This window comes from Phytophthora sojae, assembly GCF_000149755.1.
Source record: "Phytophthora sojae unplaced genomic scaffold PHYSOscaffold_15, whole genome shotgun sequence".
In the NCBI taxonomy this organism is placed as follows: Eukaryota; Oomycota; class Peronosporomycetes; order Peronosporales; family Peronosporaceae; genus Phytophthora; species Phytophthora sojae.
The window spans coordinates 154,488-180,203 of NW_009258129.1; the positions used below are offsets into that span (position 1 = coordinate 154,488).

General features: G+C 51.6%; 11 protein-coding genes across 11 annotated transcripts; 5 read left to right on the forward strand and 6 right to left on the reverse strand.

Annotated features, from left to right (window-relative positions):
- Positions 1-1,498: 1,498 nt before the first annotated feature.
- PHYSODRAFT_455588 (hypothetical protein) lies at positions 1,499-1,717 on the forward strand (the record flags this gene model as incomplete). Its single annotated transcript, XM_009540274.1, has 1 exon — positions 1,499-1,717. A coding segment is annotated over one exon (219 nt), but the record flags the coding sequence as incomplete, so codon positions are not given.
- A 1,268-nt stretch (positions 1,718-2,985) lies between these two features.
- Positions 2,986-3,804, reverse strand: PHYSODRAFT_533217 (hypothetical protein; the record flags this gene model as incomplete). The annotated part of the gene is made up of 1 exon (XM_009540275.1): positions 2,986-3,804. The coding sequence occupies one exon, from the start codon at positions 3,802-3,804 to the stop codon at positions 2,986-2,988; it is 819 nt and encodes a 272-aa protein (XP_009538570.1).
- Positions 3,805-8,862: 5,058 nt separating this feature from the next.
- PHYSODRAFT_251525 (hypothetical protein) lies at positions 8,863-10,701 on the forward strand (the record flags this gene model as incomplete). The annotated part of the gene is made up of 1 exon (XM_009540276.1): positions 8,863-10,701. One exon carries the CDS (start codon positions 8,863-8,865, stop codon positions 10,699-10,701), a length of 1,839 nt encoding a protein of 612 aa, XP_009538571.1.
- Positions 10,702-10,949: 248 nt separating this feature from the next.
- On the reverse strand, positions 10,950-12,169 carry PHYSODRAFT_341914 (hypothetical protein; the record flags this gene model as incomplete). Its single annotated transcript, XM_009540277.1, has 5 exons — positions 10,950-11,171; positions 11,265-11,402; positions 11,487-11,655; positions 11,721-11,812; positions 11,915-12,169. 5 exons carry the CDS (start codon positions 12,167-12,169, stop codon positions 10,950-10,952), a joined length of 876 nt encoding a protein of 291 aa, XP_009538572.1.
- An 868-nt stretch (positions 12,170-13,037) lies between these two features.
- On the forward strand, positions 13,038-13,757 carry PHYSODRAFT_307478 (hypothetical protein; the record flags this gene model as incomplete). The annotated part of the gene is made up of 1 exon (XM_009540278.1): positions 13,038-13,757. The coding sequence occupies one exon, from the start codon at positions 13,038-13,040 to the stop codon at positions 13,755-13,757; it is 720 nt and encodes a 239-aa protein (XP_009538573.1).
- Positions 13,758-14,151: 394 nt separating this feature from the next.
- PHYSODRAFT_251573 (hypothetical protein) lies at positions 14,152-15,309 on the forward strand (the record flags this gene model as incomplete). The annotated part of the gene is made up of 1 exon (XM_009540279.1): positions 14,152-15,309. One exon carries the CDS (start codon positions 14,152-14,154, stop codon positions 15,307-15,309), a length of 1,158 nt encoding a protein of 385 aa, XP_009538574.1.
- Positions 15,310-16,046: 737 nt separating this feature from the next.
- On the reverse strand, positions 16,047-16,874 carry PHYSODRAFT_341917 (hypothetical protein; the record flags this gene model as incomplete). Its single annotated transcript, XM_009540280.1, has 1 exon — positions 16,047-16,874. The coding sequence occupies one exon, from the start codon at positions 16,872-16,874 to the stop codon at positions 16,047-16,049; it is 828 nt and encodes a 275-aa protein (XP_009538575.1).
- A 1,083-nt stretch (positions 16,875-17,957) lies between these two features.
- PHYSODRAFT_348519 (hypothetical protein) lies at positions 17,958-19,612 on the reverse strand (the record flags this gene model as incomplete). Its single annotated transcript, XM_009540281.1, has 6 exons — positions 17,958-18,288; positions 18,367-18,463; positions 18,546-18,728; positions 18,802-18,965; positions 19,034-19,252; positions 19,353-19,612. The coding sequence occupies 6 exons, from the start codon at positions 19,610-19,612 to the stop codon at positions 17,958-17,960; spliced, it is 1,254 nt and encodes a 417-aa protein (XP_009538576.1).
- A 633-nt stretch (positions 19,613-20,245) lies between these two features.
- PHYSODRAFT_532801 (hypothetical protein) lies at positions 20,246-23,137 on the reverse strand (the record flags this gene model as incomplete). Its single annotated transcript, XM_009540282.1, has 8 exons — positions 20,246-20,502; positions 20,594-21,195; positions 21,322-21,476; positions 21,582-21,714; positions 21,781-21,936; positions 22,230-22,358; positions 22,485-23,047; positions 23,111-23,137. 8 exons carry the CDS (start codon positions 23,135-23,137, stop codon positions 20,246-20,248), a joined length of 2,022 nt encoding a protein of 673 aa, XP_009538577.1.
- A 475-nt stretch (positions 23,138-23,612) lies between these two features.
- On the forward strand, positions 23,613-24,182 carry PHYSODRAFT_289164 (hypothetical protein). Its single transcript, XM_009540283.1, has 3 exons — positions 23,613-23,782; positions 23,849-23,985; positions 24,051-24,182. The coding sequence occupies exons 1-3, from the start codon at positions 23,650-23,652 to the stop codon at positions 24,102-24,104; spliced, it is 324 nt and encodes a 107-aa protein (XP_009538578.1). The 5' UTR covers positions 23,613-23,649; the 3' UTR covers positions 24,105-24,182.
- Positions 24,163-25,480, reverse strand: PHYSODRAFT_289165 (hypothetical protein). Its single transcript, XM_009540284.1, has 5 exons — positions 25,329-25,480; positions 25,247-25,254; positions 25,118-25,163; positions 24,938-25,038; positions 24,163-24,859 (listed from the first exon to the last, which is right to left on the reverse strand). The coding sequence occupies exons 1-5, from the start codon at positions 25,468-25,470 to the stop codon at positions 24,224-24,226; spliced, it is 933 nt and encodes a 310-aa protein (XP_009538579.1). The 5' UTR covers positions 25,471-25,480; the 3' UTR covers positions 24,163-24,223.
- Positions 25,481-25,716: the final 236 nt, after the last annotated feature.

Sequence of the window (25,716 nt, forward strand, 5' to 3'; positions counted from 1 at the left end):
AAAGAAAGAATGGTTATTGGTAAAAAACACAATGATCGAACGCATAGCAAAACCCGGAAATTTTCGTGCCTTACCTAGCACGCATAAGGCCAATACCTACTTACTTCCCTCCCTTCCAGCATCCAAAAAGTCAAAAGCGAAGCCGGTGCACAAGTTCGGCGCTGGACATAAACAGAAGAAGATAAAGAAGAACACCTGCGGACGAGAACTGGACAGATTAGGCAAAGGGGTGATCTTTTTGCCCAGAACAAAGACTTATAGCATGTGAATGATCCCATCGTGGGTTTGTCGGAATCACGGCAAAAGAGAAATTGCCTCTGGCAGCGGATAAAACGCGTTGATATCGCGTTCGCGACTGCCTTCCAGACGCAACTTATTGCGCTCGATGGCCAGTTGCTTGATGCCGTCAATGTAATTCGGTCCAAATGGGTACTTGCTTGCCGGTGAGGGTGGAGTCGGAAGCAAATGATCAATTTCGACGTCGGGAACTCGTGCATCATATAATTCCATTCTGGCGAGGCACACTTTCTCGCGGATTTTGATGCCTTTCGTTGTGTGCTTTGGGAGAAACAACTCAATGTCAGAGTCGCACACGTGCGCGTCCTGTAGTTCTTTCCTGGCTAGTCACACCCTCGTGTGGTTCTTAACACTTCCCGCACTTAGGTGAGTGTAGTTCTCATACACTTGTCTTGGGACCGGGAAAAACAGTTCAATGTCAGTGATGGAAACATGCTCATCCTGCAGATGCTTCCTGGCGAGACACGCTTCCGTGCGGATGTCAATATCTTGTGCGCTCAACATGGTGACATCAAACGCCTGGGTGGGTGCCGGGAGAAAAAAATCGATGTCAGCGTTTGAAACGTGTGCATCTGCGAGTTTGCTCCGACTTCGTACGACGTAACTGCAATCGAACAAGAAGTTTCTTGTTGAGGTTGTGGAAAAAAGCGCATCAAGCTCGTCTTCGGAAGTCCTCAATCTGCTCAAGGCGTTATGGGGTCAAACGTCAGCTTGTATTCGTTCTATACGTAGTAAGAAGGTGCTACGCGACGGTTGACCCAAAGTTGACCTGACCCAAAATTGTCCTGATCCTCACATGACCCGTAAAAAATCTATCTTTCTCCGTGCGGGATATTTATCAGTAGAGACCACAAACAACGACCAATTTTGCAGCAGTGACCACAAACGATGTGATTGGTTAATAATAAGTAGGCCTGCCAAGGAGCCGACACCCATCCATGAAAGCCGACTGTGATCGCACACAACGCAATTCAAGATCTGACAAGCACTCCAACGACCCAACCGAGCTACCATGTCCACGCCTTCTACCCCGGCTAAGATTACCATCCTATGCGGCCTATGGAACCGCGGCTACCACGTCGTCCGCTGCTTCATGACTGCTGATGAAGTCGCGATGGCTCTGGCGGGCGTTGATGCCGTGCCAGAGTCCAAGTGGTTTAGGTCGACGGCCACCGAGAAGCACCGCGAAGCTGTACTGAATTTGTCTGATAACATCAATGCTAACCCACCTATTTACCGCCTTGCCTACGAGCGTTTGGTGGATTTCGCGTCGCTTCTGCACCATGCGTGGTCTGTCGACAAGAAGTGGACTATCGTCGAGGTCCAGGAAGGCTGCCCGCCCGAGGAGCTGCACCGCGATTTCCAGCCCACCGAGACCACGGCAGCCATCAAGAGACTCGAGTGGGTACAGTCGTTGGTCATGGTTGCCCTTCACGAGGGAACGAAGCTACTGGTGGTCAAAGCGGGCGCTCTCAAACCATGAGCGCTACTGCGACAGCAACCCGAGCAAGGAGGAGATCGCTCGGAAGCGCAAGGCCAACAACGACAAGGGGAACTACTGCGCCAAGTGTAAACACCACTTCGGCAAGAAGAACACCTACGACGTCCACAAATGCTAGGCTTAAAAAGTAGTGTAGGTGTTTATTTTAAAGTAAAATAAAGTCTACACAACTTGGAGCCTTACCACTTTCTTCTTCTTCTTATAATACTAATTATTATTATTATTATAACTATTATGATTAAAAACTAAACCTTAAAACATGTATGACGCGTTTGTAGGGGATTTATGACCTACGCTAGGGAAATTCCGCATTATTTCTTATAGATTTTACTGACCTTAGAAATATGTTATTATTTTCACGCTGTTAATGTAAGACATCTGCATTATAAATTTTATACTACATATGACCGACTATACAACTGTTCCATCCAACTAAACAAGTGAATGCAACTACAATAGGCTATTTTACTTATGGATCCGTGGTCTTTATGGTACTCTCATGGATCCGCACGACGTCTCATGGATCCTTCACGTTGATTCATGGGTCCGAGTAGGTTATCATGGATTGTCGACGGCAAGAGCATGGATCTAGGTTAATTCTAGTAGATATATATATATGTTGGCTACTTTTTTATCGGTAATCCTTTATTTTCTAGAGCTACAGAAATTTTTCGACAATAGTCGTCATGGATCATCCAGGTGTTTTCATGGATCCCCGTGGAAAATCAAGGAATTGCTAGTGTTCGGTCATGGATCCACGTGAAATCTCGTGGATATTATAGAGTACACTCGCCGTTTCTTACAGGGATTCATATATAATATAGGAACCATTTCTTTATATAGTCTATAAAGCAGACATGTAATCATGGATAAACCGCTATACAATCATGGATCAATTCAGCGACTTATAGACAAAGCACTATATGATGACGGATCCAGAACGTGACTCATAGATATCGCACGGATGGATCATGGATCCATATGAGGACTCATAGATACAGCAAAGTAGATTCATGGATCCATGCGACGACTCATAGATAAAGCATGAGTTTTATACAAAACGTCTTACTAAGGCTTCTATAGATTACACAGAAGCTGCAGGATAACTACTGAGTACAGTGTTTGTGGAATGTTTGGTTGATGTATAGAAAAATGCAATACCCCACCCTTATCTAGCGTCTGATGACCTATCTGTAGTTTATGATAAGCATGCAGTAACGGTCCTGAATACCACAAGCAATGAACGGAGACTCGCCCACAACATACTCGCCTGGGACGATGCCGACACCACGCTCTTCTACTTTGCATGTCACAGTAGTACATCGGCGAGTGTTGTGACCTGTGTTGCCGCAATTGGTGCAGGTATAATCGCTCCGAGTCACGGCAACGGATGATCGTTCGTTCTCGTCAAAGAACTCACTTATTTCTTGGGTCGCATCGTCTTCGTCTGACACCTCACAGGGCTGTAAAAGGCTTGAAGCTGCCCTTTTCGACCGATCAGGTCCTTCTCCACGGTTTTTGGTGCGTTTGGCAGCTCTAGTAACATCAGCGACTTCCGTAGATCGTTGGATCTGTCGCCCGGCTTGAAGAGACAATGGAGAAGGCTTCACAGCGCTTGTCATTGACAAAGTATCGTAGAGAGGCAATCGGATGTTGACAGCCGAGAAAACATCGTAGAGTTTTGGCACCAAGTACGCCTGGTGAAAATAGTGGCGTGTGTCGTACATCGGCAACGGAGAGTCGTTTAGCTTAGATCTTGAGAATATTACAGCTTGGATGTGCCGACATGGCACTTGCAGCTGCTCAGATACCATACAACGTGTACAGATGCCTTTGTCCATATCCACCTCAGCCACATTTGTGTTTCCACAGACATTTCGCTCGTCAAAAGCATCAAACACGTAAAATAGAGGTTCCTTTGCCGGCAAAACGTTTAGCTTGGCAACGTGTTTCTTCTCTGCGCCTAGTAGCTTTTTAGCATGGGAGGTCACGTCAAACTTCGCCATGTGCCATTTTCTGAGCAAGTTCAATCGTTTCTGGCAAACACTAACCGCATGAGTACAAAACGCCATCAGCGAGCTGAGTACCAAATTTTCGCGTACACGAGTCCAGAGTAGGCCATTATTGTCACCTTCGATGCCGCTAGTAGTGCGCACCCTGAATAGTGGTAGTGGATCCCCATGCTTAGAAACAGTGCCCCAAGATTCATTCAGCCACGACAATTCTGCGGGCGTTGGCTTCATGTTACCAACCACGCACCAGTCGGTGGGATAGATGCGACGAAGGTACTCGTGTACGTGTTCTGCTACCACCTTGTCACCCGCACACTTAACAATACCAGTTGGGTATCTTGTACGTAAGCGATCAATCGCTGCATCGTATTTGCAACTCGAAAATGTCGTCATTCAAACGCTCTTGATTCAGCTTCAAAGACTTAAATCGGTCCATGGTGTTGAAGCGAATGTGCAACGAGCAGAACTTGAGATGAACCTGTAGACCGAGTTGGGCGAGGAGCACTTCAGCGCCAAGCTGTTTACCTCTATCATAGGCCGGTCGTACAAGTGTAACCCAGCCGCTACACAGTTGCAGAGAAACCAGGCGAAATTGTCGACAGTCTCCTTGTGTATATACGCCACGGCAACAGGAACATTCTTCTTTTCTCCATCCTTTCCAATGAGGGTCAAACATATTCCATTACCCCGGGTCCTTCATATGGGTTCCATCACATTCCCATACTGGAAGGAGGCTATTTCCTACTTGAACAGCGCTTCCAACCGACAAAAAACTCCTAACAAATCTGCCTTCCGCGTCTAGTTGAAGGCACGCTCTTCATCCAGTGTTTTTGGCTGCAAACTAGGTGAGAAACTAGGTAGTTTACCGAATTCGTCGACGGGATCCTTCTTTTGGCTAGCCTTCGCCTTCCGAATGGCACGGTACACTAGGGAAGAATGCGCAGGGAGGTCGAAGCCGTCGATTTGTTTAATACTGTTCACTACTCGTGCCTTCGATGTGTTGTGTCCTTCCACGATGGCGGCCTTGAATCCTGGTAATTTCACAATATCTTCAAGCATGAACTTCGGTACACTACAGCAGCACTGACCATGTTGAAGATCGAGCTTGCCAATATACCATGAACCTTCAGGAACGCCGGACAGCTTGGTCTTGGGCTTCTTGCGCTGTGTGTCGTTTGGGGTAGCTGAAGAATCTCGCTTCTCTGTCAACGTAATAGACCACGTACAGTTGCTATCGATGCAATACCAACGCTTCTGACAACCTGTGCCTTTGTTGCGCTCAACTCCAAAGTTGTTATTCAAAGCATAACGTCTGATGAATCGCCCGGCTTCGGGTAAATCAGGGATGTGTGCGTGCAGAACTGGTTCGTCGAGACCGTGAAGACGCAGCAGATCGAGCCTTGACCTTGGCGCGCTCGTGGTTGCAGCCCGGTCCGTTTTCGCGACTAACATCAACACCGGCAAGTCTCTATTACCTCAAAATAAATAACCAATCACATTGTTTGTGATCTCTGCTGCCAAATGGGTCGTTGTTTGTGGTCTCTGCTGATAACTAGGGCTCCGAGAAGGCTGGGATAGGAGAATTTTGGTATAAACCCCTTCTTTTTATTTTTTATTTTTTTTATTAGCTACGGTCATCTCCTGCGCCGCAGCATCTGTCCGGATATTTGCCAGTTCAAACTGTCTACCGGTAATGCTTTACAAAATTAAAAATGCGAACCTTGGTTGAGATCTGTTTTGCAGCTTGTAGAAAATGCAGATGTTTACTGAGTACCTCTAGTGCTATTGTACAGTCCAAGCGTTCTCTTCGTCCATCCGTACCCTGCTCAACATATGCACTGATTCATACCAGTGTCGTCGGTAGCACACCGGTTCAATCTGACCACGCATATAAACCGCGGCACCAGAGCCGTACCGGTTTCAAGAAATATACCAGTTAGATGTCAAGAAGGGTCATCGTTTGACTTGATGGACCACGGATATAATCCTATTTGGTCTGCGATAGCAGCACTAACGTTGCTTCCTATCCCAGTAATATCCCGTAAGGATACGTGCGTTCGTTTGGTTTTCTCTGGGCAAGTTACCCGAAACATTAATACCGATGGCCCTTGAAAATGAAAAATTTGGCGCCAGCTGAAGGGCTCACATGCGAGCTCTCCTCAGTCTCGGGCAACGCACAAGTTGTAGTTAGCTCGAAGTTCCACGCTAACAGTTCTACTAATAGCACTAACTGTTTGTCCGACACGAGAGCATAGCATACTTGTAGCGGTTGTTTTCCTTTCCACCTGCACGCAGTGTGCATAACAGTCGTTGGTCACAGCTTCCTACAGGAGGGAACCTGCAGATGAGCTGAAGTCGTTTGCAGAAAAAGATCAAACACAGCGAGACCTGTCTGGGAGTGGCGGAGGTGTTTTTTTCAGTAGACCCAAGGTCGTTTCTCCAGGTGGATCAGCCGCGAACGCCAGGAAAACGCGCTCTCCGTGTACGCTGGTTCCATTCTCCTCCGCATGGTGGTCCTTGCCCCCTTCTGGCTCTTGTGGAGTGGCTTTTGAGAAACAGTGAGACATATTACCGCGCGGAGCTGTCAGAGCTACACCACCAACTAACTGCCCGTGGAGTCCAATGCAAAGTCGAACACATCTTTTTCAAGATTGACAAGCTCAAGGAAGAGATCTACAACGCGACTTTAGTGGGGGGTCTCTATCGAACGAGTTGAAGCCCTATCGTGCTCGTCTTCTCTACTGCTTGCTCACTGACGACGAACATAAAGATAAACTCGACGAGAGGAAGGAAGAAGCCGTAAAGGAAGCCAATAGAAGTCGCCGAGTCAATGCTCGACCGACACCTCAACACAGAGCTCTGCCGCCCTCGGGACCCCAGCGTACACCCACTGACGAACAGAGTCCGATATTGCAGCTGATCTCTTGGCTCCCACGCCACTACGAGAGGTATGCCAGCGCTAACGAAGACGATCAGATTTCGATGCTGAGACCACTCAGTGAACGTATAACAATGGCTGGACATGAAGGTTGGACGGAGGCAGCCATTGCTGGACTGATAAACAAGCTGAAGGAGGAGGCGAAAAAAGCCTAAAGGCGCAAGAGGACAACTTTGTCAGAATTCAGAGATCACCGCAAGTTTTTCATGGAGTTGTTTGACGAATCTCGTGAGCGCCGACAAAACAGTGTTGTGAGACACTCGGGGAATGGCGCGGTGTATGGCACTGAAGATGTCGAAATGAGCGATCAAGACAACAATGAAGCTGATGTAAACCACGTTCAAGCTGCAGGCGTTCGCGGAGTGCACTCCAATGCGCCGCACAATGCGAACCATACAGACCAGAGGGCACATGTAAAACGGTCGTGGACTTCTCGACCAGAGGGAGGGGGTCCAACCAAAATGATGCTACTCGTCGGATGGCTTCAAGACAACTACTCCGAATTCGGTACTGGACAAAAGGGGGTGAAGAAGACGATGCTCCTACAATTGGTGAAAGACATGGCCGCTGCTGGACATCGTGGGTGCGAAGTAGATCAAATTCGATCGAAGATCGACAGTCTACAGAGAGAGGCACGTGGTGACAAGCCCCTCTCACCAGGATTCATCGAGCACGATGCCGCACTGAGGGAGATTTTTCCGGACTGCGCTGATTCCACGCCTTCGGCGGATAGTAACGAAAGGGAAGTGGGGAGGGCTTCAACCCGGCGTAGTGAGACTGAAGAGACCAAGAGCGAAGACGTGGTCGACAGCCAGGCGACAGAAGACGACCCGAATCTGGAGTCTAACATGAGGCACTGCGCTCGTTTTGGGAGGGACCCATCACCTGTGAGTGCCGGCGTGGTTGAACGCATGGAAAACCTGGACATTCACGCCGCCACTGCCCTCTCAAACCCGGAGGAGCAACGCAATGCCGCGGAAAACACTGGATCGAATCCACAGCGTGATCTTGGAGCTGCTCGTGATGGCTCGAATGAGGCAGGAGAAGAAGCCTCCGGAATGGAAGTGGATCAGGTAGGTGAAATTGATCGAAGTGCTGGTACTTTCTCGGAGGATGCGTCACAAGACCGGAGCACGTCGACGGATTTACCTGTCGGGGCGTCTGCACCTGATGCACATGCAGAAGCTCGAGATCGGACTGGTAGCCAAGTGGACGACGTTGCAGCTGGACCAGAACAGAGGCGTGGAAGTGGGAATTGCACGCTCGTCGACATCAAATGTGAAAGCGAAGACGAAGCAAAAAACCACGGATCGGACAAATTGTCCTCCCGAGTACTATGGAGAATCGCAGTCGCGTCGTACGGTGTTGGACCAAACTCCTAGGTGCAAACGTTCCCGATGCTGATATCGAATTATTTCTCCCGAAACCCATGGATGAGTTTGATGTCACCAAGTTGAGCACACAAGCCATTGACATCCGCTTGGAAGCGTGTCTCGCCAGGAAGAAACTGCAGGACGCGCATGTCTCCATCACTGACATTGAACTGTTTTTCCCGGCCCCGAGACAAGTGTATGAGGACTACACTCACCTAGGTGTGAGAAGTATTGAAACCCGCAAGAAAGTGTGTCTCGCCAGAAAGAAACTACACGATGAAGGAGTCCCCGACGTCGAAATTGATCATTTGCTTCCGACCCCACCATCACTGACAAGCAAGTACCCGTTTGGACCGAATTCCGTCAACGGCCTCAAGCTACTGGCCACCGAGCGCCGTAAGTTGCGTCTGGGTCGAACGCGTTATCGACGCGTTTCATCCGCTGCCAGAGGCAACTTCTCTTTCGCCTTGATTCTAACAAACCACGAAGGGATCGCTCACATTTACATCCATAAATCTTTGTTTTTGAGCAAAAAGATCATCCCTTTTTTCGGTCCAGTTCTCGTCCTCACACTGGTTCTTCTTTATCTCCTTCTCTCTATGTCCAAAAACAACGAATCAGAAGTACTTTTTACCCAATTCCCTCCTCTCTTCTTTTTCTCTTTTTTATTTCACCCCCTCTCCTCTTCCTTCCCTCCCTCCAGCAACTCAAAAAGTCAAAATCGAAGCTGCCGGCGCACAAATGTCGGCGCTGGACATCGAGTGGCACCGTTGCGTGTCGGCGGACGGCCCCAAGCCGGTGCAAATCCTGCTCGACTGGTTCGCGCACAATGGCGTGGTGTACCACGCGTCCGCGCACCAGCGGGAGGTTCTACGCCCACTCTGCATGGAGCTCAACGCGCGCGGCGTGCGCTGCGAGGTGGACCAGATCCTGGACTACGTAAGCTACCTACAGGAGGTAGTACAGGACGCCGCCGCGGCGGGGAAGGACCTACCGGAGCAGCTGCGACCCTACCAGTCCGAGCTCCAGCAGCTCCTGTTCAAGGACGGCCAGTTTGAGGAAAGTAGTGCCGTTCTACCTTTGGAGAACAAGGCGCGCTCGCGCTCTACCACTCGTCTGTCGTGGCTCAAGCCGTCGGCGATTGGCGGCCCCAGCGCCATGGAGGTGCTGGTCGAGTGGCTGCGCGAGAACTACACTGCATACGCCCACTCTACCAAGAAGGGCGGCAAGGGTAGAATGCTCGAGCAGCTGGTGGACGTCATCAAGGAGGCCGGCCACCTCGACTGCGCCGTGAACACGGTGCGCTCCAAGATCGACGTTCTACAGAGAGAAGTGCGCGGGGAGAAGGGCCGTTCTACCGCCTACGAGCAGTTCGGAGCTGTGCTCGAGGAGATTTTCACGGTGGGGGACGCCGCCGAGGACCAGGAGGACATGAAGCTGGAGGACGAGGACCACGACATGGGGGAGGACGATTCTACCAAGATGAGAGACCACACAGACTACGACAACGAGCCCAGACTACCTCCTCCAATTCAAAGTAGTACGGGTGAGGTGAAGCTCTCGTTGGCCGAGAAAATCGCGCGTAGTAGCCCCACCGGGAGACTGTCGTGGATGAAGCCACCGACGTCGGGTGGACCGTGTGCTATGGAGCTTCTGGTAGAGTGGCTGGAGGACAATTATGCGTCGTACACCCACTCGGCCAAGAAGGGGGACAAGGGGAGGATGCTGGCGAAGCTTCTACGTCAGATCGAGGCCAGTGGGCATCGCGGGTGTACGATCCACGCCATTCGAGTCAAGATCGACAGTCTGCAGAGACAAGTGGAGGGCAAGTCGAGACCTTCCGCGGCATTTGAGCAGTACGGGGAGTCGCTGAGGAGGGTCTTCGCAGAGAAAGAGAAGAAGAAGGAGAAAAATGGGCTTGATCTCATTGCACCGAAGAAAATGTCGGCCTCTCCACGCGTTATTGTGGAGACTCAAGAAGATGCGGCGTCGAACAAAAGCGACAGTGAGCAAGAGGACATTCAAGAGAGCACGAGCAGCTTCTTGACTTGCGACGAGAATCCTGTCAGCTTCGTGGTGGAGCAGGCTGACGTGAACGACATCGAGAATCGTGGCGTCAGCAACTCCAACACTCACGCGTTCAGCAGCAGCCCGAGCCACGCGACGAACCCGTTTGATAGCGACGTTGAAGAAGGGAGATGCGAACCAGCAAAGGAGCACGCCAGTCCGAAGGCTCTACCGGAGAGAATCGAAGTGGCGAAGGTACACGGCGCCCCGCAGATGCTGCAAGGTAGAACCGACGTCTCAATGGAAGAGTCCAGCCCGAAGGTGCTGCCGGAGAGGGTTGAAGAGGCCACTGTGAATGGTAACAGTAGTCTGCAAGTGTTGCCAGGTAGATTCGATCTGGCGAAGGTGAACACGAAGCTGGAGGTGCTGCAACCGAAGGTGCCTCCTGTCAACTCTCCATCGACGAGCGAAATTGTGCGAATCGCGACGCTACTCCGTGAGCGACACGACCTCCACCAACGAGGCGTGCCTCAGGACCAGATCGACAAGTTCCTCCCATTGCCCGACGTCTAAGTTTGTTCATATCGAGAGGGAGGAGAGCAAGCTAATGCTTCAGGTTGGCTTCAAGAACGTACTGTAGTGTACCTTCAGATAATCTAAAGATCGTTCGTTATGTGTTGTTTGCTTTAGCAACCCTCGTGTTACGCATAGCAGTTAAGACCGAAAAGTGGAATTCCATGCAACGCACAATTCAAGTAGGTACTGCATTCAAACGGCTACAAGAAAGTTACACAAACTGCTAATCTAAACGATCAAGGTTGTCACGGCGACGGCATCGGCAGGCACGCATCAATCGCAGATGCTTGAACCCCCATAGTGCGTAGTCCCTGACGCTTCCACCCGGGCTTCGTGCGGAGCTGGATCTCCGCCGGGCTGAAAGGGTAGCGCAGCATTCGCGATACAAGACGCCCTGGGTGAAGAACATCGACTTCCTCAATAGGAACACCTCTGTCCAGCAGCACCTTTCGTCCGAGAGCAACGAGCTCACGCGTATTGAGTTCATCTTCGTCAAATGGGTAAGAACTCGGGTGGTAGCTGCATTGCCTCGGTTCTCGTCCTCATCAGTCAATTTCGACCTGTATCGTTGGGGTTCCTGGCCACTCGATCTTCACCCGAGCTTCAGTACTTGACTCCGTTTCGCCCTCATGCGCATGCCGTTGAATCCCTTCTTCCATGTCGTCGTCTTTGCTCTCCTCCATAGCGCTATCATGATGCTCCGATACTTGCAAATAGCTGTGTGAGGTCACAATTCGCGCCGCACGGCGGCGTACTCGCGTCTCAGAATGTGGTGGGCTCACAGTGTTGGGTAGATTGTGTTGACTGGCCACATCCATAGGCTCAGCCTTCAACTCGATACGGTCGTCGCGCCTCGCTTGAGCACCGAGAAGAATGCGGTCCAGCCTGTCTGAGAGCACTCGAAGACAGAGTGACGAGTGATCTGTGGCCGTCAACGTCGAAATCATGGCCCTCAAGTCGCGAAGCGCACAGAGAGGCGTTGGGTTTCGTTTCGAGGCGCTTTCATCATTGACAACTTGGTCGCGTTGGTTGATCCAATGTACGCACTGTAGTTCGCTTCAAACCACTTGACCAAGATCTCCATTCTGCTGAGGCCTCTTTCATTCGGCTGCGACCATAGCAGAATTGGATTTTCGCTGTCAAAAAAAAACGTATGAAGCATTTGAACATTAGTTCCTGCATCAATCTTTGCTAGCCTTGCCGTACCTACCTGATCAGTGATCAGACGCTTAACCTGTGCATCGATGTCGTCGATGGTGCAGCCACGGACCTGTCGCGCCACCAGCTTCTTGCGGAACCCTTCAAGCACTTCTGCAGTGTTTGAAGGTTGAAAGAAGTCCAGGTAATGAATGAGAAACCAATCGACAAGAAGTGCTATGGGCGTGACTTCTAATTGAGCGCTCTCAGACGCCATCTTCATGGTCCAGTTGAATCGCAGCGCGTACTTGTCAGCTTTCTGGGACATGGTAGCCGTACTTGCCGAGCCGTTGGGTGGCAAAAAAAAAGCAAATGCCAAATGCTACCAACTGTCACGTATGGTCTGGGGTATTGGATAATGCACCCCGAAAACGCCCCAAATCCCAAAGTTTTTCCCAAATGATTTAAGACCATGGGAACGTTTTGGTACATATTTAGCACAGAATAACCTTCAGTATGAAAGAGCAGCACAGGGCGGACACTCGCGCGTTGGCTCTCGTCTGCGGACTTAGCGACGGGTCTGCGGGGGGCCCGGGGGGCGCCGCTGCGCGGCCTGCCCCACCCCCTTGTCCCTTACGCTAAGTTCCTCGTCTCGGCCAGGCGCGGTGTCTAGAAAAAAAAATATCGGGTTGCAGCGCTCGCGTTCGCTCGCTCGCACAGACACGCCCCCGCCTAATCGGCGGGTGTTGGCGATTAGTGAATGCATCGAGTGAGGCTCGCGCTCGCGTCCACTCGCCCTCGCCCATAGACTATAGACCATAATCAGTCAACTCCGTTTTGGTACATATTTGGGATAGTTTTACGAGAAAGCAGTCATATACTTGGCCCCAAACATGTACCTAAATGTTACAGAGACAATTCATTATTTGGGATATTTGGGGCGATTTGGGCACATATTTGGGATGCATTATCAGCTTCCTGGTCTGGGACGCGTACATGCGTCTCGGTATACAGCAAACCGATAAGAGGGCCCTGAAGAAGAACGAAGACACTAAACGCTTGAGGCGTCAAGGGTGACTTTAGCGAAAGTTTGTCGTCGAGAGCGGCTGCTGCGTCTGATGCTCGCCAGGAATGGAACACCAAACCGTGAAGGTTCCCGTTCAAACCAAGCGAAACCCTCCGATCGAGCCCAACGAATGTCTAGAGTTCACCAGACCGAGAAGCTAAATTGGCATCGTCCCTCCCCTACCGGTGGACCTTGTGCAATGGAGATCCTAGTAACCTGGCTGCAAAGCAATTACCCTGCGTTCGCACGTGCTGCCAAATCGCACCAAGGGCACAAGCTTCTGCTGAAGTTGCTCCGCAAAATGGAATCCTCTGGCCATTCCGGCTACACAACGGACAAGATTCGTTCGCAGATCAACAATCTCAAGTGTCATGCGACCGGTCAGTACTCGATTCGATCTCTCTCGTCGTACAACATGCGGCTTCGGGAAATCTTCGCGCAAGAACAGACTTCAGCAAGCGGCTCGTCTTGCGAACACTTGGAGCAAAACGACGTCTCCAGCTCGGACAGCGAAGCCCCCGAACAAAGTGAAGATGGTGGCAATGGGCAGGAAAGGGATGGCATTCACGCCCATTCGATGGGCGAGTCGTCCCAGGGTGGTCTATCGACGACGAAAATGGCTGACAGAGCGTGCATCAAGTTGGAACCTTTGGGCACACGACAGAACCCAATTGAACTGGATCGAGACAACGACGAGCAAGCTGAAAATCCGCAAATGCGTCGCCAGCGCGCTCCCCCGTCGTCTCCGAGTGAAGTTGCTTTGATTGCATCGATATTGAGCGAGCGGTACAATTTGAAGGAGCGCGGCGTACCCCAAGCAGAAATTGATAAGTATCTCCCGCTGCCGTGAGGAGGTATGAGTCGGAGGGCTATGCAGTATTGTGCGTTGGGAAAGAGCTGGATGTCGAACTATTGCAGTACGTGAAAACTGTGGCGACCTTCTCCCTTAGCACTGAAGAAAGATGTTCTTGGAAAAATAAAACAACGGAGTTGTAAGGCTTCAGACCATTCGTTATTTACACGCGAATAGTTGATGCGTCTACACTTCAAGAAATTGATTTTCTCTCCTCACTCGTATCTATTCTTCCCTAAGCTTAGACTTTAGGTACGCTGAAGCTTATTAAGTTTTCTTATGTTTGAGAAACATGAGAAACCTAACCTTTGATAACCACAAAAAGCGATCGCTGATTAATTCATTCCATTTAGGAAGTTCTCAGATTGGTATCATCCGTTTCAATAGTAAGATGCCGCCGGACCTCCAGATCAACTGGATGCGCCCGGTGTCCGTGCGCGGGCCGACGCCCGTGCAGCTGCTTCTTGACTGGTTCGTGGCCAACGAGGACTCGTACCTTCAGTCTCGCGACCAGTTCAAGGAGCTGCGCCGTCTCGCCAAGCAGCTCAACTCGCGCGGCGTCAAGTGCGACCTAGACGACATTCTGGCGGACTTCCAGCAGTTACAGGAGCTGCTACTGGACGAGGCCACGCTGAGCCACGCCATATTCAAGGACCTATTACCCCATCGAGAGAGGCTCCTGCACCTTGTGCTAGTCACTAAACAGGAGCCCGATCAAGAAGAAAAAGAAGAGAAGAAACCGCAGTCCGACACCGGTAAAGTCCGTAACTTTAGTTGGCACAGTCCGTCACCGACTGGAGGTCCGAGTGCTATGGAGATGCTGGTCACCTGGTTGGAGCTCAACTATGGCAAGCTTATTCGCGCTATGGAGAAGAGACAAACGTATAAAGTGTTAGAGGAGCTCGTGGAGCAGATTAAGGCCGCGGGTCATTCCGGGTGTACATTCTCGAAAGTTCAGTCGCAGATCGGCCATCTGCAGCTGAATTGGAGGAGGGGGCAGCGATATGCAGGTGCAATGTCACCGTACGCCGGCCGTCTGCAAAAAGTTTTCAAAGGGGGAAAAGTACCGAGTCGACGCCATGCTCGCAAGAATGCGGAGCGGACCAGAGCAGATGCCAAAGCTCCAGCAGTTAGTGAAGAAGGGGGCAATAAAGGGCAAAGCGGCGACAGGAATACGTTCTTCTGGCTCGCTCCGTCGTGTACTGGTGGACCTTGCGCTACGGAGATAATGGTGACCTGGCTAGAGCGCAACTATGGAGAGTTGAGTCGCGCCATTAAGAAGAAGCAAGGAGCGAATATGCTGAAGGAGCTGAAGCAAAAGATTGAGGCCTCTGGTCACACCGGGTGCACTTTGTCGAGGATTCGCTCTCAAATGCACGGCTTACAACAGCAAGTGGAACGAAGCCAGTTGTCGGAAAATCTGTCCCCGTACAAAGCGCGTCTTCGAGAAATCTTCGGTGGAGAAACTGCCCCGATACGTCGCTCTCCTTCCAATGATTTGGATAGCGATGATGGCAACAGCACGGAAAGTGAAACCCCGCATGACTGAAGATGAAGACAATGGGGTGGAAAGAGATGATATGCACGCCCGTACTGCGAGCAGTTCCAGCGACGGCTTGGCTCATGACAGAACGAGTGAATTGTCGGAGCTACCTTCGACCAGCAGGCCGCGGATTAAATTCGAGCCCATCGGTACACGACGAGCTCCAATCGAACTGGACGATGAAGACAGTCACCAACGAGAGCACACATCGCATCGCCAGCGCGCTCCCCCATCATCGCTGAATGAAGTCGCTTTGATTGCGTCGATTTTGCGCGAGCGACATGATTTGAGAGAGCGAGGTGTACCTCAAGCAGAAATCGATGTGTATCTGCCACTGCCCTAAGAGGCATATATGTATATGTGAACATGTGGTGATTTTTCTTGCAAGTAAAGTTATCCATGTTGTGCTTGTTATACAACTCAATGCACGATTGAAAGAATCATAAAACGTAAATATTAAAAAGAAAATCTCGAGCGGACCGGACTAGCCGCCAGGAGTCGAGAACGTCTACAAAAAATAAGAGCACTACATGTAGACCAGTGCAAGTTGCGGTGCCTAGTGCAAGTTGCGGTGCCTAGTGCAACTTTGACAGCACCAGCGATTGAGCTCTCTCTCAGAGATGGTTATCAATACTGATTGCACTAAAACATAAGCACACTCACATACTTCGGCCATCACCCTTGCCACCAGAGAATCTTCATCTCATGCGTGGAGTCTTACGTGCCCACCTAGCAATTTAGGCTTATCTTCGAGCTACGAAGTCAGCCAAGCAGCAATAGTCATCACCGCTATCTCGTAGGCGATGACGACGTCCGTCTTCCGCATTGACCTCTCGAATCATGTCGTTGATCTTTTCTTCGAGCTTTGTCATCGTATAGCTGGACCATCCTGCGGCATTCATCGTTCTGCAGAGATCCTGGATCATGGCACTCTTGTCGCTAGTGTCAGACGCGCAATACGATCTGTAGTTGGTGGATATCCATTCTTCCAACCTTCGTACAGGACTAGGACCACCCAAAGGCAACGGGTTATTCCACTCCGTGTCGTTCTTTGCCATCACGTCCGCTGTCCCTCCCCCACATCGATAGAATTCCGCAACTTCTTCTTCACGCTCCCGCTTTGCGTCATCTTCTCGAGCAACAACTTCCCTAAACCGACGTAAACTTGCACGCTCCGCCTCGGTGAGCAATAGATCAATCAAGAGGTCAAAATCTTGCCAGACTGCTTCCATCCATGGATTTGGCAGCATCATCTCCATCCTTAAATCTAGCGTCTGCACTTCATAATTCGCAGTATTGTTGCTCGTCGCGCTCGGATCTACCGCCGCTGTGGTAATTGTCTCGCGGATCCACTGCAACTTCGTCACTATAAGCTCAGGCTCGCACCGAAACCCAAAACCTTCGAGCTCCCTCACGATAAATTCAACAGAACGGGCGCTGGAGACTTCGTAGTCGCCGCGCTCTCGTAGCTTTAGCAAGCTGGACACCACTATTGACCACGGAGTCAACCTCGTCGAAGCCAGGGGCTGAAAGAAATCATCGCGTAAGTTGTACGAGGGGCGAGAAGCCATGGTGAAGCGTCACAGGAGAGATCCGGGAAGATGGGTACAGACAACGACTTACAAAGCCAGCATGCTTAATGCCATCCTCCTATATAAAAACAACGATAAATTCCCTCCCGTCAAATCTGTAAAACTGTCATAAAACACACGGGCGTGCTGCATAAAGTACACAAGAAAGCATATAAAGTACACAAAACCAGATGGTATACAAAGATGAAGTCATTTGATTGAATCTGATTGGCTGGTTTGCTTATGTTAAGCTTTGCTTGACTTCGTCTGCCGGCTTTTTGTGTCTGCCGGCTTTGTAAGTCGTTGTCTGTAGATGTTTATGGCTTTCATCCGTTTTGGCAAATCGGGTGGTCCGATATATCGGGCCCGATTTGCTGGAGTGCTCCGATTTAGCAGGAGGGCCGAGGGAAGCAAACTATATCTGGCCCGATTTACGTCTGGGGGCTGCGAGTTGCGAAGCAGGGGCCAGAAATGCCGCTTTTCGCCGGCAAAAGGGACCGCCGCGAAAACATGTCTGGGGCCCTCTCAGATCGGCGTGGCACGAGGTTGTAGCGGCCGTATATGATCACACAGTGATTTTAGCTGGCCATAGTGCTACGAAGTGGCTATATACAGTGTACTATTGTCCCCAATGTTTTGCAGTTCTAATGCGTCATGAGAGGTGAGGAGGTATGGCCAACTTGGAATGCCTCCCCTCTGAGCCTTATGCTACTAACTCAGGTCAGATATAGCTAAATTGGACTAACCGATCATGTAGGAGCTACATTTTATATAAATCGGACTCCGAGATAACACGTCAAATCGAGCGGCAAAATAGTTGAAAACCACAATATTTGGTTTTAAGCAAGTATTTCTGCTCAATTCATAAAGTTTATCAACAATTCGTGCACCTTTGCTTCGATGCGTGAGATGTGGATGTAGAGTGCACTCAGCCAACCACCGATAAACGCTCCACCCGCTTTTTTTCTTTCTTTTTGTGAATAAATGAGCTCCTCGTGAGTTTGCAGCCTCGGGTGCGAACAAATCCCTAGTAGCTGGGCATGCCAGTGCGAAAGTATTCTAGTTTGGGTGAGGACCCACGTCCTACACGTGCGCTGCTTCCTTCTCACCTTCCACCAGATCCTTCTTCGACACATTATACGCAGACATGGACTCGTCGGTGTCGGGCAGCTCCTTTTCGATGTTCAGGAACGACGGCATCACGATGTCCTGGTCGTTCTCGCACGACGCCTGCACGTGCAGCACAGCCAAGCCGGCGAGTTCGACGGGCTCCTTGTAGACGTGGATCTGGAACGACTGGTTCTTGTACAGGAAGCACATGCGCTGCTGCTTGATCACATTGCGCGTCGGGTCACTGCGGTGTCGTACGGCGTACGAGTACTCGCGGGCGCTGAGGACGCGCTTCAAGTGCACCCTGCAAAGCAAAAATTGACAGTGTTAATTAATACTCAAATCCAGCTAATAACACACCATTTGAGTTCAGTAAACGTACGCGTCGCCGGTGTCGAGGTAGCGGACGGTAGTCATGCCGTAGGCGGGGATGCCATACTGCGAACGGCAACGCACGAACGAATAGTCCTTGCTTGTTTCTGCAGTAACAACGCAAAGAAAACATCATTAGTACCTCAAGCATAATCTCTCGAAGGCAACCCACACGATGCAGCAACATACTGGCAGATTCGGGCTTGAGGTAGACCTTCTCGACTTCGAAGTCTTCGTGGTGGAACGGGATCTCGATCGGCGTCTTAGCCAGCTGGTACTTCCTGGAGGCCTTGACGGTGGTGGGGATGCCACACAATCCTGCCGCCGTGTCCACAAGACGCTGCATCTTGCCCTCGAAAGTCGTCGAGTTATCTGCATCATTGCAACAACTTCACATAAGCAACTGAAAGTGTTATCTATCTAAACCGATAACGAATGTTCGTACCGAAGACGTAGAGCTTCGGGTGTCCGATCCAGGCGCGACAAGTGCGCGCGTCGATCTCACGAGCCTGTTCAATGGACTCGATGCGGATCCCATTGTTCTCCAGAGAGTAAAACTTCTCGGCGCCTTCGGCGGCCGTCACGAGGTGGAAAATGGCAATGTAGCGCCTGCAACAAGAAAAAAATTGCCACTGTCAATTTTTAGAACCGTTCCAGATTTTAGAATTTTGACGTACGTGTCTCGCAGCGTGACGGTGTCCAGGTCGTGCTCGAGCTTGAGCTCTTCCCACTGCTCGGGCGTCATGTAAGCCGAGCCGTCCATCACTCCACGGTCGCAGAGGATCACGCAGGGCTTGCCACTGTCCTGGGCCAGAGAATAGAACGAGTCCTCGAGCGAGATCTGGAGATTCAGAATCTGCCACTGGAAGTTTAGAATGTCCTTCTCCTTGAGGTCCCTGTTGCATTTTGCAGTTTAGGTGAAAGGCAACAAGTTGCGCGGTTAGCACCTCCTTGGTTAGGATAGTGTTAACGCGACAGGGGGTTAAGTGCACTCACAGGAAGAAGGCACCACCCGTTTGCAACAGCGTGGACGCCTCGGGCACCACATAAACGCGGAAGCCGCGGTCCCGGAAGAAGGTGCTCAGCCGGTCGAGCGACGTGGTCTTGCCGGCGCACGGGCCGCCCGTGAGCACGAACTTGTAGATGGGCGCGATGTCCTTCTGGCCGCTCTGCAGCGGGCTCAGCAGCGGCAGCGGCGCCTCGCCCGTCGACATGGCGCGGTCCTGCGACCACATCTTGCCCTTCCCCATGCTCATCGAGTCGAATCTGCGAATGCCAGCCGAGCCGCTTGCCACTTGCAGCGTGAAAAGCGGAAAAGCTCTCGCTTTTGTGGCAGACGGGATAGGCAACTCGATCCTCCCAAACACATTAACCGCAATAGCTACTGCCATTAGAGGGATATGTATTATTTGGGTTACATCTCAGTTCGATATAGTATTTATTCTTAAAACGATGGCATCGGTGAGCTAGGGATATTAAAATTCCGGGGTATCTGTTGAAACTTTAGACAGATCCGGTACGACAATCTATCGGACACCATCCGTTTTGGGGTTGCACGAATTTGCATTCACGTGTGGCTTCCTGCCTCCAAGCCTTGGAGCGACGACGCTCGCTTGCCGACGGAGTAAACATGAAGCGTTTGTTCGTGTGAAGATGTTGAGATTGTCGATCCCCGTGCTTGAGGCTTGCGTGAAAATGGCGATCTCGGGATCGACGGCGGGCATTGCGACAGCTTTGCCATCACCGCTTGCGAGGTGTAATCTGCAACATTGGTAAGCACGTGATTGCAAGTTGCCGGTCGAAGCGTATCTATCCACCTTCTATGATCTGAGTTGGTCGACTTTGGATACATGTACTCCACACACCACTGCACTACTAGCGAAATACACTCAGAACGGCATCGGGTGCACGAATCCGTCATACGCACACAGCACATTTGCAGTTGCAATGTTGCTTTCGCCGTCCGATACTGGCGGCGGGAGCGACGGATATCGCTGACTGAAATGTGTGAGCACAACTTGTCGCGCTCGCATCCGCCGCGCAATGTCCAGCGCCTGGCCGACTGTGCTGTGCTTCTTCTTCATTGCGTCCTCCTCCATCGAGTCGTCGAATGTCGCCTCGTGCACCAACAACTCAGCCCCCAAACCTGTTACGTTATCAACAATAACGATGTGTCAGCTGATTAGTCGATGATTTAGTGTATCTTATTCCGTGTAGGTACATACACTGATGCTTACCTGCCAATACGAGTTCGTTGCAGGGCTTGGTGTCTCCGGAGTACACGAGTTTCTTCCCGTTTTGCAGCGTTAGCACGAGTCCGTACGAGTCGTAGCAGTGGAACACGCGCACGCTGAGAAAGCTGGAGACGGCGTGGCGGATCTGTGACAAAAGGTGTTGCCGCAGAGGGTGACGAGGGTCGTTGAAATCTGAGCACGTTGCCAATCTGATCAACTCGCGGTCGGACCTTGAGTGAAGAATCTGAGGCAGCCAACTCTCCACGTACGATAGCACCGATTGAGGTGCCACCACCACCAGCGGTCGTGGACAGTTGCCATCCTTGCGATGCGTCTGGAAATACCAATACTCGTACAGCACGCGAACTAATCCACAGTGGTGGTCGGCGTGGTTATGACTGATCCAGATACAGCGCAAGCCACCAATGCGTCGAGTCACGTCGGAGCCAAATTGACGCCACAACTGGCCGAATGTTCCTTCCCCACAGTCCACGAGCATACTGTCCACGTCAGCAGCATCAGTTCCTGACAGCTCCATGTAGATCCCGCTGCTTGCGCGGAGCTTGGAAGGCGCAGCACTTCCAGTGCCGAGCACAATGAGCTTCCTTGTGGAGACCATATCTCCTTGGACGTATGCCGAGCTAGGTGCGTTTGGCTGCTGAGGCGCTGCTTCATCACTCTTCTTGCCGTCGTCATCTTTGTCTTGGCTTTGATCAGCTTTCTGGTGCCACCCCGTGCGTTCGTAGTTAAATTCTAGTCGCGGCTCCTTGGGGTGCATTAGGCGGAAGTGCAGCTTGCTTTGAGCGACGTGTACTTCACGGTCGCAACCCTCTGCACGCTGGATAATTTGGCGCTGATACGGGGATTCAGCAGACCACGACGCGTTCTCCAAAAGGTTGGTGATGTTTTGTATCGCCGTTGCCGCTTGGTCTGGCTTGGACTCTGTCGCTGTTGTGGCAGTGGTTGAACGAATCTGGAGTTCTTTTCGCACAGCGGCCTTTGCCGATGACACAAACGCGTAGCTGAATGCACCTTGTGCGACCGATTGCAGCGTTGCGCCGTTAAAAACCAGTTGTTCAGGCCGTGAAGGCAATGAGCACAGACTTGCCATCCATTGCTTATAACTAGCAAACACAGACAACAGCATGTTAGCAGGTATAAGTGGAGTGTAGCTTCGGTGGTGATCGTACCTGGGGTGTGTTTGCACATTAGGCGGGCTTAGATGAACCACGAGCGAGGGGAAATGCGCTTCACAGTAGCCCGAGAATCTGCTTTCCAAGTCAGCGAGATGGTCCAGTGTGGGGCAGTCGATGATCCACACTACTGGATGCGGCGTGTACTGAAACCTGAAATACAGGAGGATATCCAGAAGTGCGTTAGTCAACGTGAATTCGTTGTCTTCTCTGCATAAACCACACAATGAACTCACTGTATAACGTAGCAAATGGGGTTAGTAAGGCCAACCACTTCGCCTGAAGAAAGAGAATGCCTGTCATCGAGGCAGGCTTCGTCCGCTTGAATTTTGGGGATCTCATCGTCATCACGCTCTTGGTCATGAGTCAGCTTTCGCTTCTTCTGCGGTACACCCTCGTCTGTTTCGAAACAGAGCCCAGAAGTACTTGAAGCACTTCCTTCATACTTCTTCAGTAACATTTGCTTGAGATCATCTTCTCGACCGGAAAACTGGCGGAGTACTCTATCGATATGAGCCACCTTCTCCGGGTGATGAGCAGCGTAAAACTTTTCCAGCCACCTTCGATCCAGCGGTCTCTCGGCATAGTCGAACTCAGTCACATCGTCATCGTCGCTGTCGCTATCATCTGAACTGGAGGAGCAGGAATGCCTAGCAGCATTGCTAGATGACGAGCTCTCGTCCTCAGGGAGATCGCCATACTTCGCACATAATTGCGCTTTCAAATCATCGTAGCGTCCACGATACCGATTCAGGACGACATCGACATAGGGAACTTTCGCTGGTAACTTGGCTGTGTAATACCGAAGAAGCCATGATCGCCACTGCTCATGCTCGTCACTTTCGTTCTCACGTCTGCGCCCAATCTGGCTGATCTGAACGTCGCCGGCACTAACTGGAGATGGCTTACTACCCGCACCCTGGGGCTCTCTTTTAGGTGCACCCTTCTCACAGAGTATGCAGCCTTGCGGGTTCACACCATCTCTTCCAAGCGCAACCGGGATTATCATCGCGTGTTGGTCAGTTCGCTCAGCCCCGTCCCTCCACTCTTCGAACTCAGTGGACTCAGCGTCTCCACGCGTTGAAGGTTGCTCTTTTCCAATTGTATCAACGATTTCAACGCATTGAATCTGAGGATACTTGCGCCGCACAAAGCTCCGAATAGCGCCTAGAAACCCGCGAAGTCCAACAGGTCCGTGGAGTTTTAATGTAGCTGCACCGCACGAGCCAAGCGCAAAGATAACGCCAGGAACACCACTCACTGACTATCGCCACCAGTATATCAGTACTGTGTAGGCATGGGACGGCATGCTCATCGTAAGCCTTACCTTGATGTCGAACCGAGTGAAGTACATGGCATCCAGAGAGCTGAGCTTGATTCCGTTCTCTCCGACCAGACGCTGCGTACCTTCTCCACAATTGAAGAGGTATCTCTTCAGCACTTTCACGTCGTCGCTGTACAGTCCATGACGTTGCACGGAGAACAGCAGCGACGGTTCTGTGCCATCGGACCCGATGCCGACGACCTCTGCAGTCACCTAGCCGTAGCATCGCCAATATAAGGCCAATTACAATAAAATTTGAAGCAACAGATAGTTTATATGTCGGTTAGTATTGTGCACGGAGATATTCGACATGGGGGGGCATGATGCGGCCGGGAATGCTGCGCACGTACAGAGATCCGAAGACTCGATGTTGCCATTGTTGACAAGTTTGAGTGGCGAGGCCGCTCGTACTTATTGATCGGGTCGAACTTAGTAGAATATGGCTACAGATTCTATTTTCAGCGAAATGGCTACGCGTTTTTTGGCGTGCAAATGCTGCAATAGGTGAAGGCCAGTTTGCTACCTATCCTTGCTCGAGCACGATGGGGCTTCAGGAAGAGCAGACCGCCTCGCGTGACTTTATGGTGGCGCTGCTGAAGAACCTGCAGGCTCGAGCGTCCACGCCGAAGGAATTGGAGATCGTCGTGGAGCAGGTCTTACCGGTCCTTGTGCCAGGTACGAGGTGGTGTTTGATCAACTGTCGCTCGCCAGTGCTGACTTATCTGTGCTTTGTTATTATAGCGATCGTGCATTTGCTGAAGGCTGTGGAAGCGAGCGAGGAGCAGGACGAAGAAGGTGGAGACACAGGACCTCCCATCCGACCCTTGGATCACCTCGCTCGCTTCATGCTTCGGCGCAACCCACGCCACAACGAACCGGTACGTTGAAATACTTCCAGCACCGTGGCAACACGTGATAAAGTTTCTAACCATTTTTCCGTCAGACTACCGAGATGGTCGAGCTGCAAGTGCTAGCTCGAAGACTTCTGCGCAAGTAGAAGTAATGCAGCCTTGCACTTCGCTCTTGATAGAAGAATACAACTTCGGGTAATGAAAGAAAAACAATGTTTAAACACCTTGGTGCCGTCCAACACACCATCAAATGCAACCAAAACGTCTAAGGCGACGGTGAGCGCGACATCATTCCCGGCGACGATTGAGGAGATGCCGACGGGAGTGACGAGCCCGAATTGGCAGATCCGTCATCTTCGCTGACAGAGGCCGAAGAATTCTCAGCCGACTGCTGCTTCGAATTGGCGCCGCTGGGGTGGTGGGCACTATCCATTGGTGGAATGCCGGAAGGAACCGGGGTGGGCAAAAACGCCGGGTCCAGCGCGTCGAGATTGAAGCTGTCGTCAGCGTCGAGCATGGGGAGATCGTCCAGCGCCATCTCCAGCTGCTCATCCGATGGAACCTCCGCCATGATCTGGTTCGACACAGGAGGCATCATCGGGATCATGGGCATCGCTGGAGCAGGCGGAACATTCGCTGCAGGTGCGGCGGGCGTCGTCTCAACCTTCAGTGCAGCCTGAGGTGCTGCCGGGTGCGCTGGTTGAGCTACCATCGGCGCTGCAGGAACTGCCGACTCCATCTTGACAGGCTCGGAGGTAGTAGTGGGCAGTGCAGCAGCTACTGGGGCTGCCACCGCAGCACCAGCGTCCACGGCCATGCCATCAGGAGACGGCATCGGCACGGGCGTCCGTGCTGGAGTGGACGACGCACGAGCAGGAGACGATTGCCTCGAGGAGGAGTGCTGCACCACACCAACACACACATATTATCAGATTCGTGTCCATCTTCTCCAATAGCCACGTGCGTGAGTGAGGCTCACCACCCGCACAGGATACTCGGAGAGCAGCTCCAGCGGCGCGTCCAGGTGCTGGCGCACACTGCGCGTCATGCGCCCAACTTCGCCCGCTGCACGCTTACGTCCTAGTGGTCACAGCAACAACACACCACCGTCAGCACTCCCATCCACCCAGTACTGTAGCAACACCAATGCACTGCGCACCCTTGGACTTCTTAAACGCCCCCTTCTGCAGCGCCTCCGTCGGGTTCTAACCACACACACGCACACAGCCAGCAACATCCACAGTCAGATCTAGACGCTTCTACAAGCCGGACTTGGTGGCGCGCGCACCTCCTGGTCTGCAGAACAGCAATGCAGCGTTCATTAGTTGAGACTCGCTCCCGACTCTATTGTGGACTGGGCGGAGGCGTACCGGGGATCCACTTGGGGATGGTCAGGTGGTCCACCGTCTTGAGCTGTTTGCTCCACTTGCGCGGGCGGATCTCGGAGATCGGCACGCTCGGCAGCGCGCCGTAGGCCGCCGCATGGCCCCGTCGAGACGCGCGCGCCGACATGATGCTTGTTGCCTTCACAGTCAGTCGCTCGCTCGTGTCGATGGACACAGCGTTAAGTACGAAAAAGGAGTGAATGACAAATCGTACCTTATCGGGAATCTGCGACTGACAGGCGCCGCCCTTTCCCAGGTTTTTGGCTCATTGAAGTTGCCTTCCCGTGACGTTTCATGTTCACGGAGTGCATGGCACAGTCAACGAGGCAGCATCGCTGTCACTGAAGGCCTCCAGCTCTATGGTATGCTGAGT

Coding starts and splice junctions, on each gene's coding strand:
- PHYSODRAFT_289164 (XM_009540283.1), top strand. CDS start 23,650: ATGGGGCTTCAGGAAGAGCAGACCGCCTCGCGTGACTTTATGGTGGCG. Junction 23,783..23,848: donor CTTACCGGTCCTTGTGCCAG/GTACGAGGTGGT, acceptor TTGTTATTATAG/CGATCGTGCATTTGCTGAAG. Junction 23,986..24,050: donor ACCCACGCCACAACGAACCG/GTACGTTGAAAT, acceptor TTTTTCCGTCAG/ACTACCGAGATGGTCGAGCT.
- PHYSODRAFT_289165 (XM_009540284.1), bottom strand. CDS start 25,470: ATGTCGGCGCGCGCGTCTCGACGGGGCCATGCGGCGGCCTACGGCGCG. Junction 25,039..25,117: donor GGCGTTTAAGAAGTCCAAGG/GTGCGCAGTGCA, acceptor TGTGACCACTAG/GACGTAAGCGTGCAGCGGGC. Junction 24,860..24,937: donor CCGAGTATCCTGTGCGGGTG/GTGAGCCTCACT, acceptor GGTGTGGTGCAG/CACTCCTCCTCGAGGCAATC.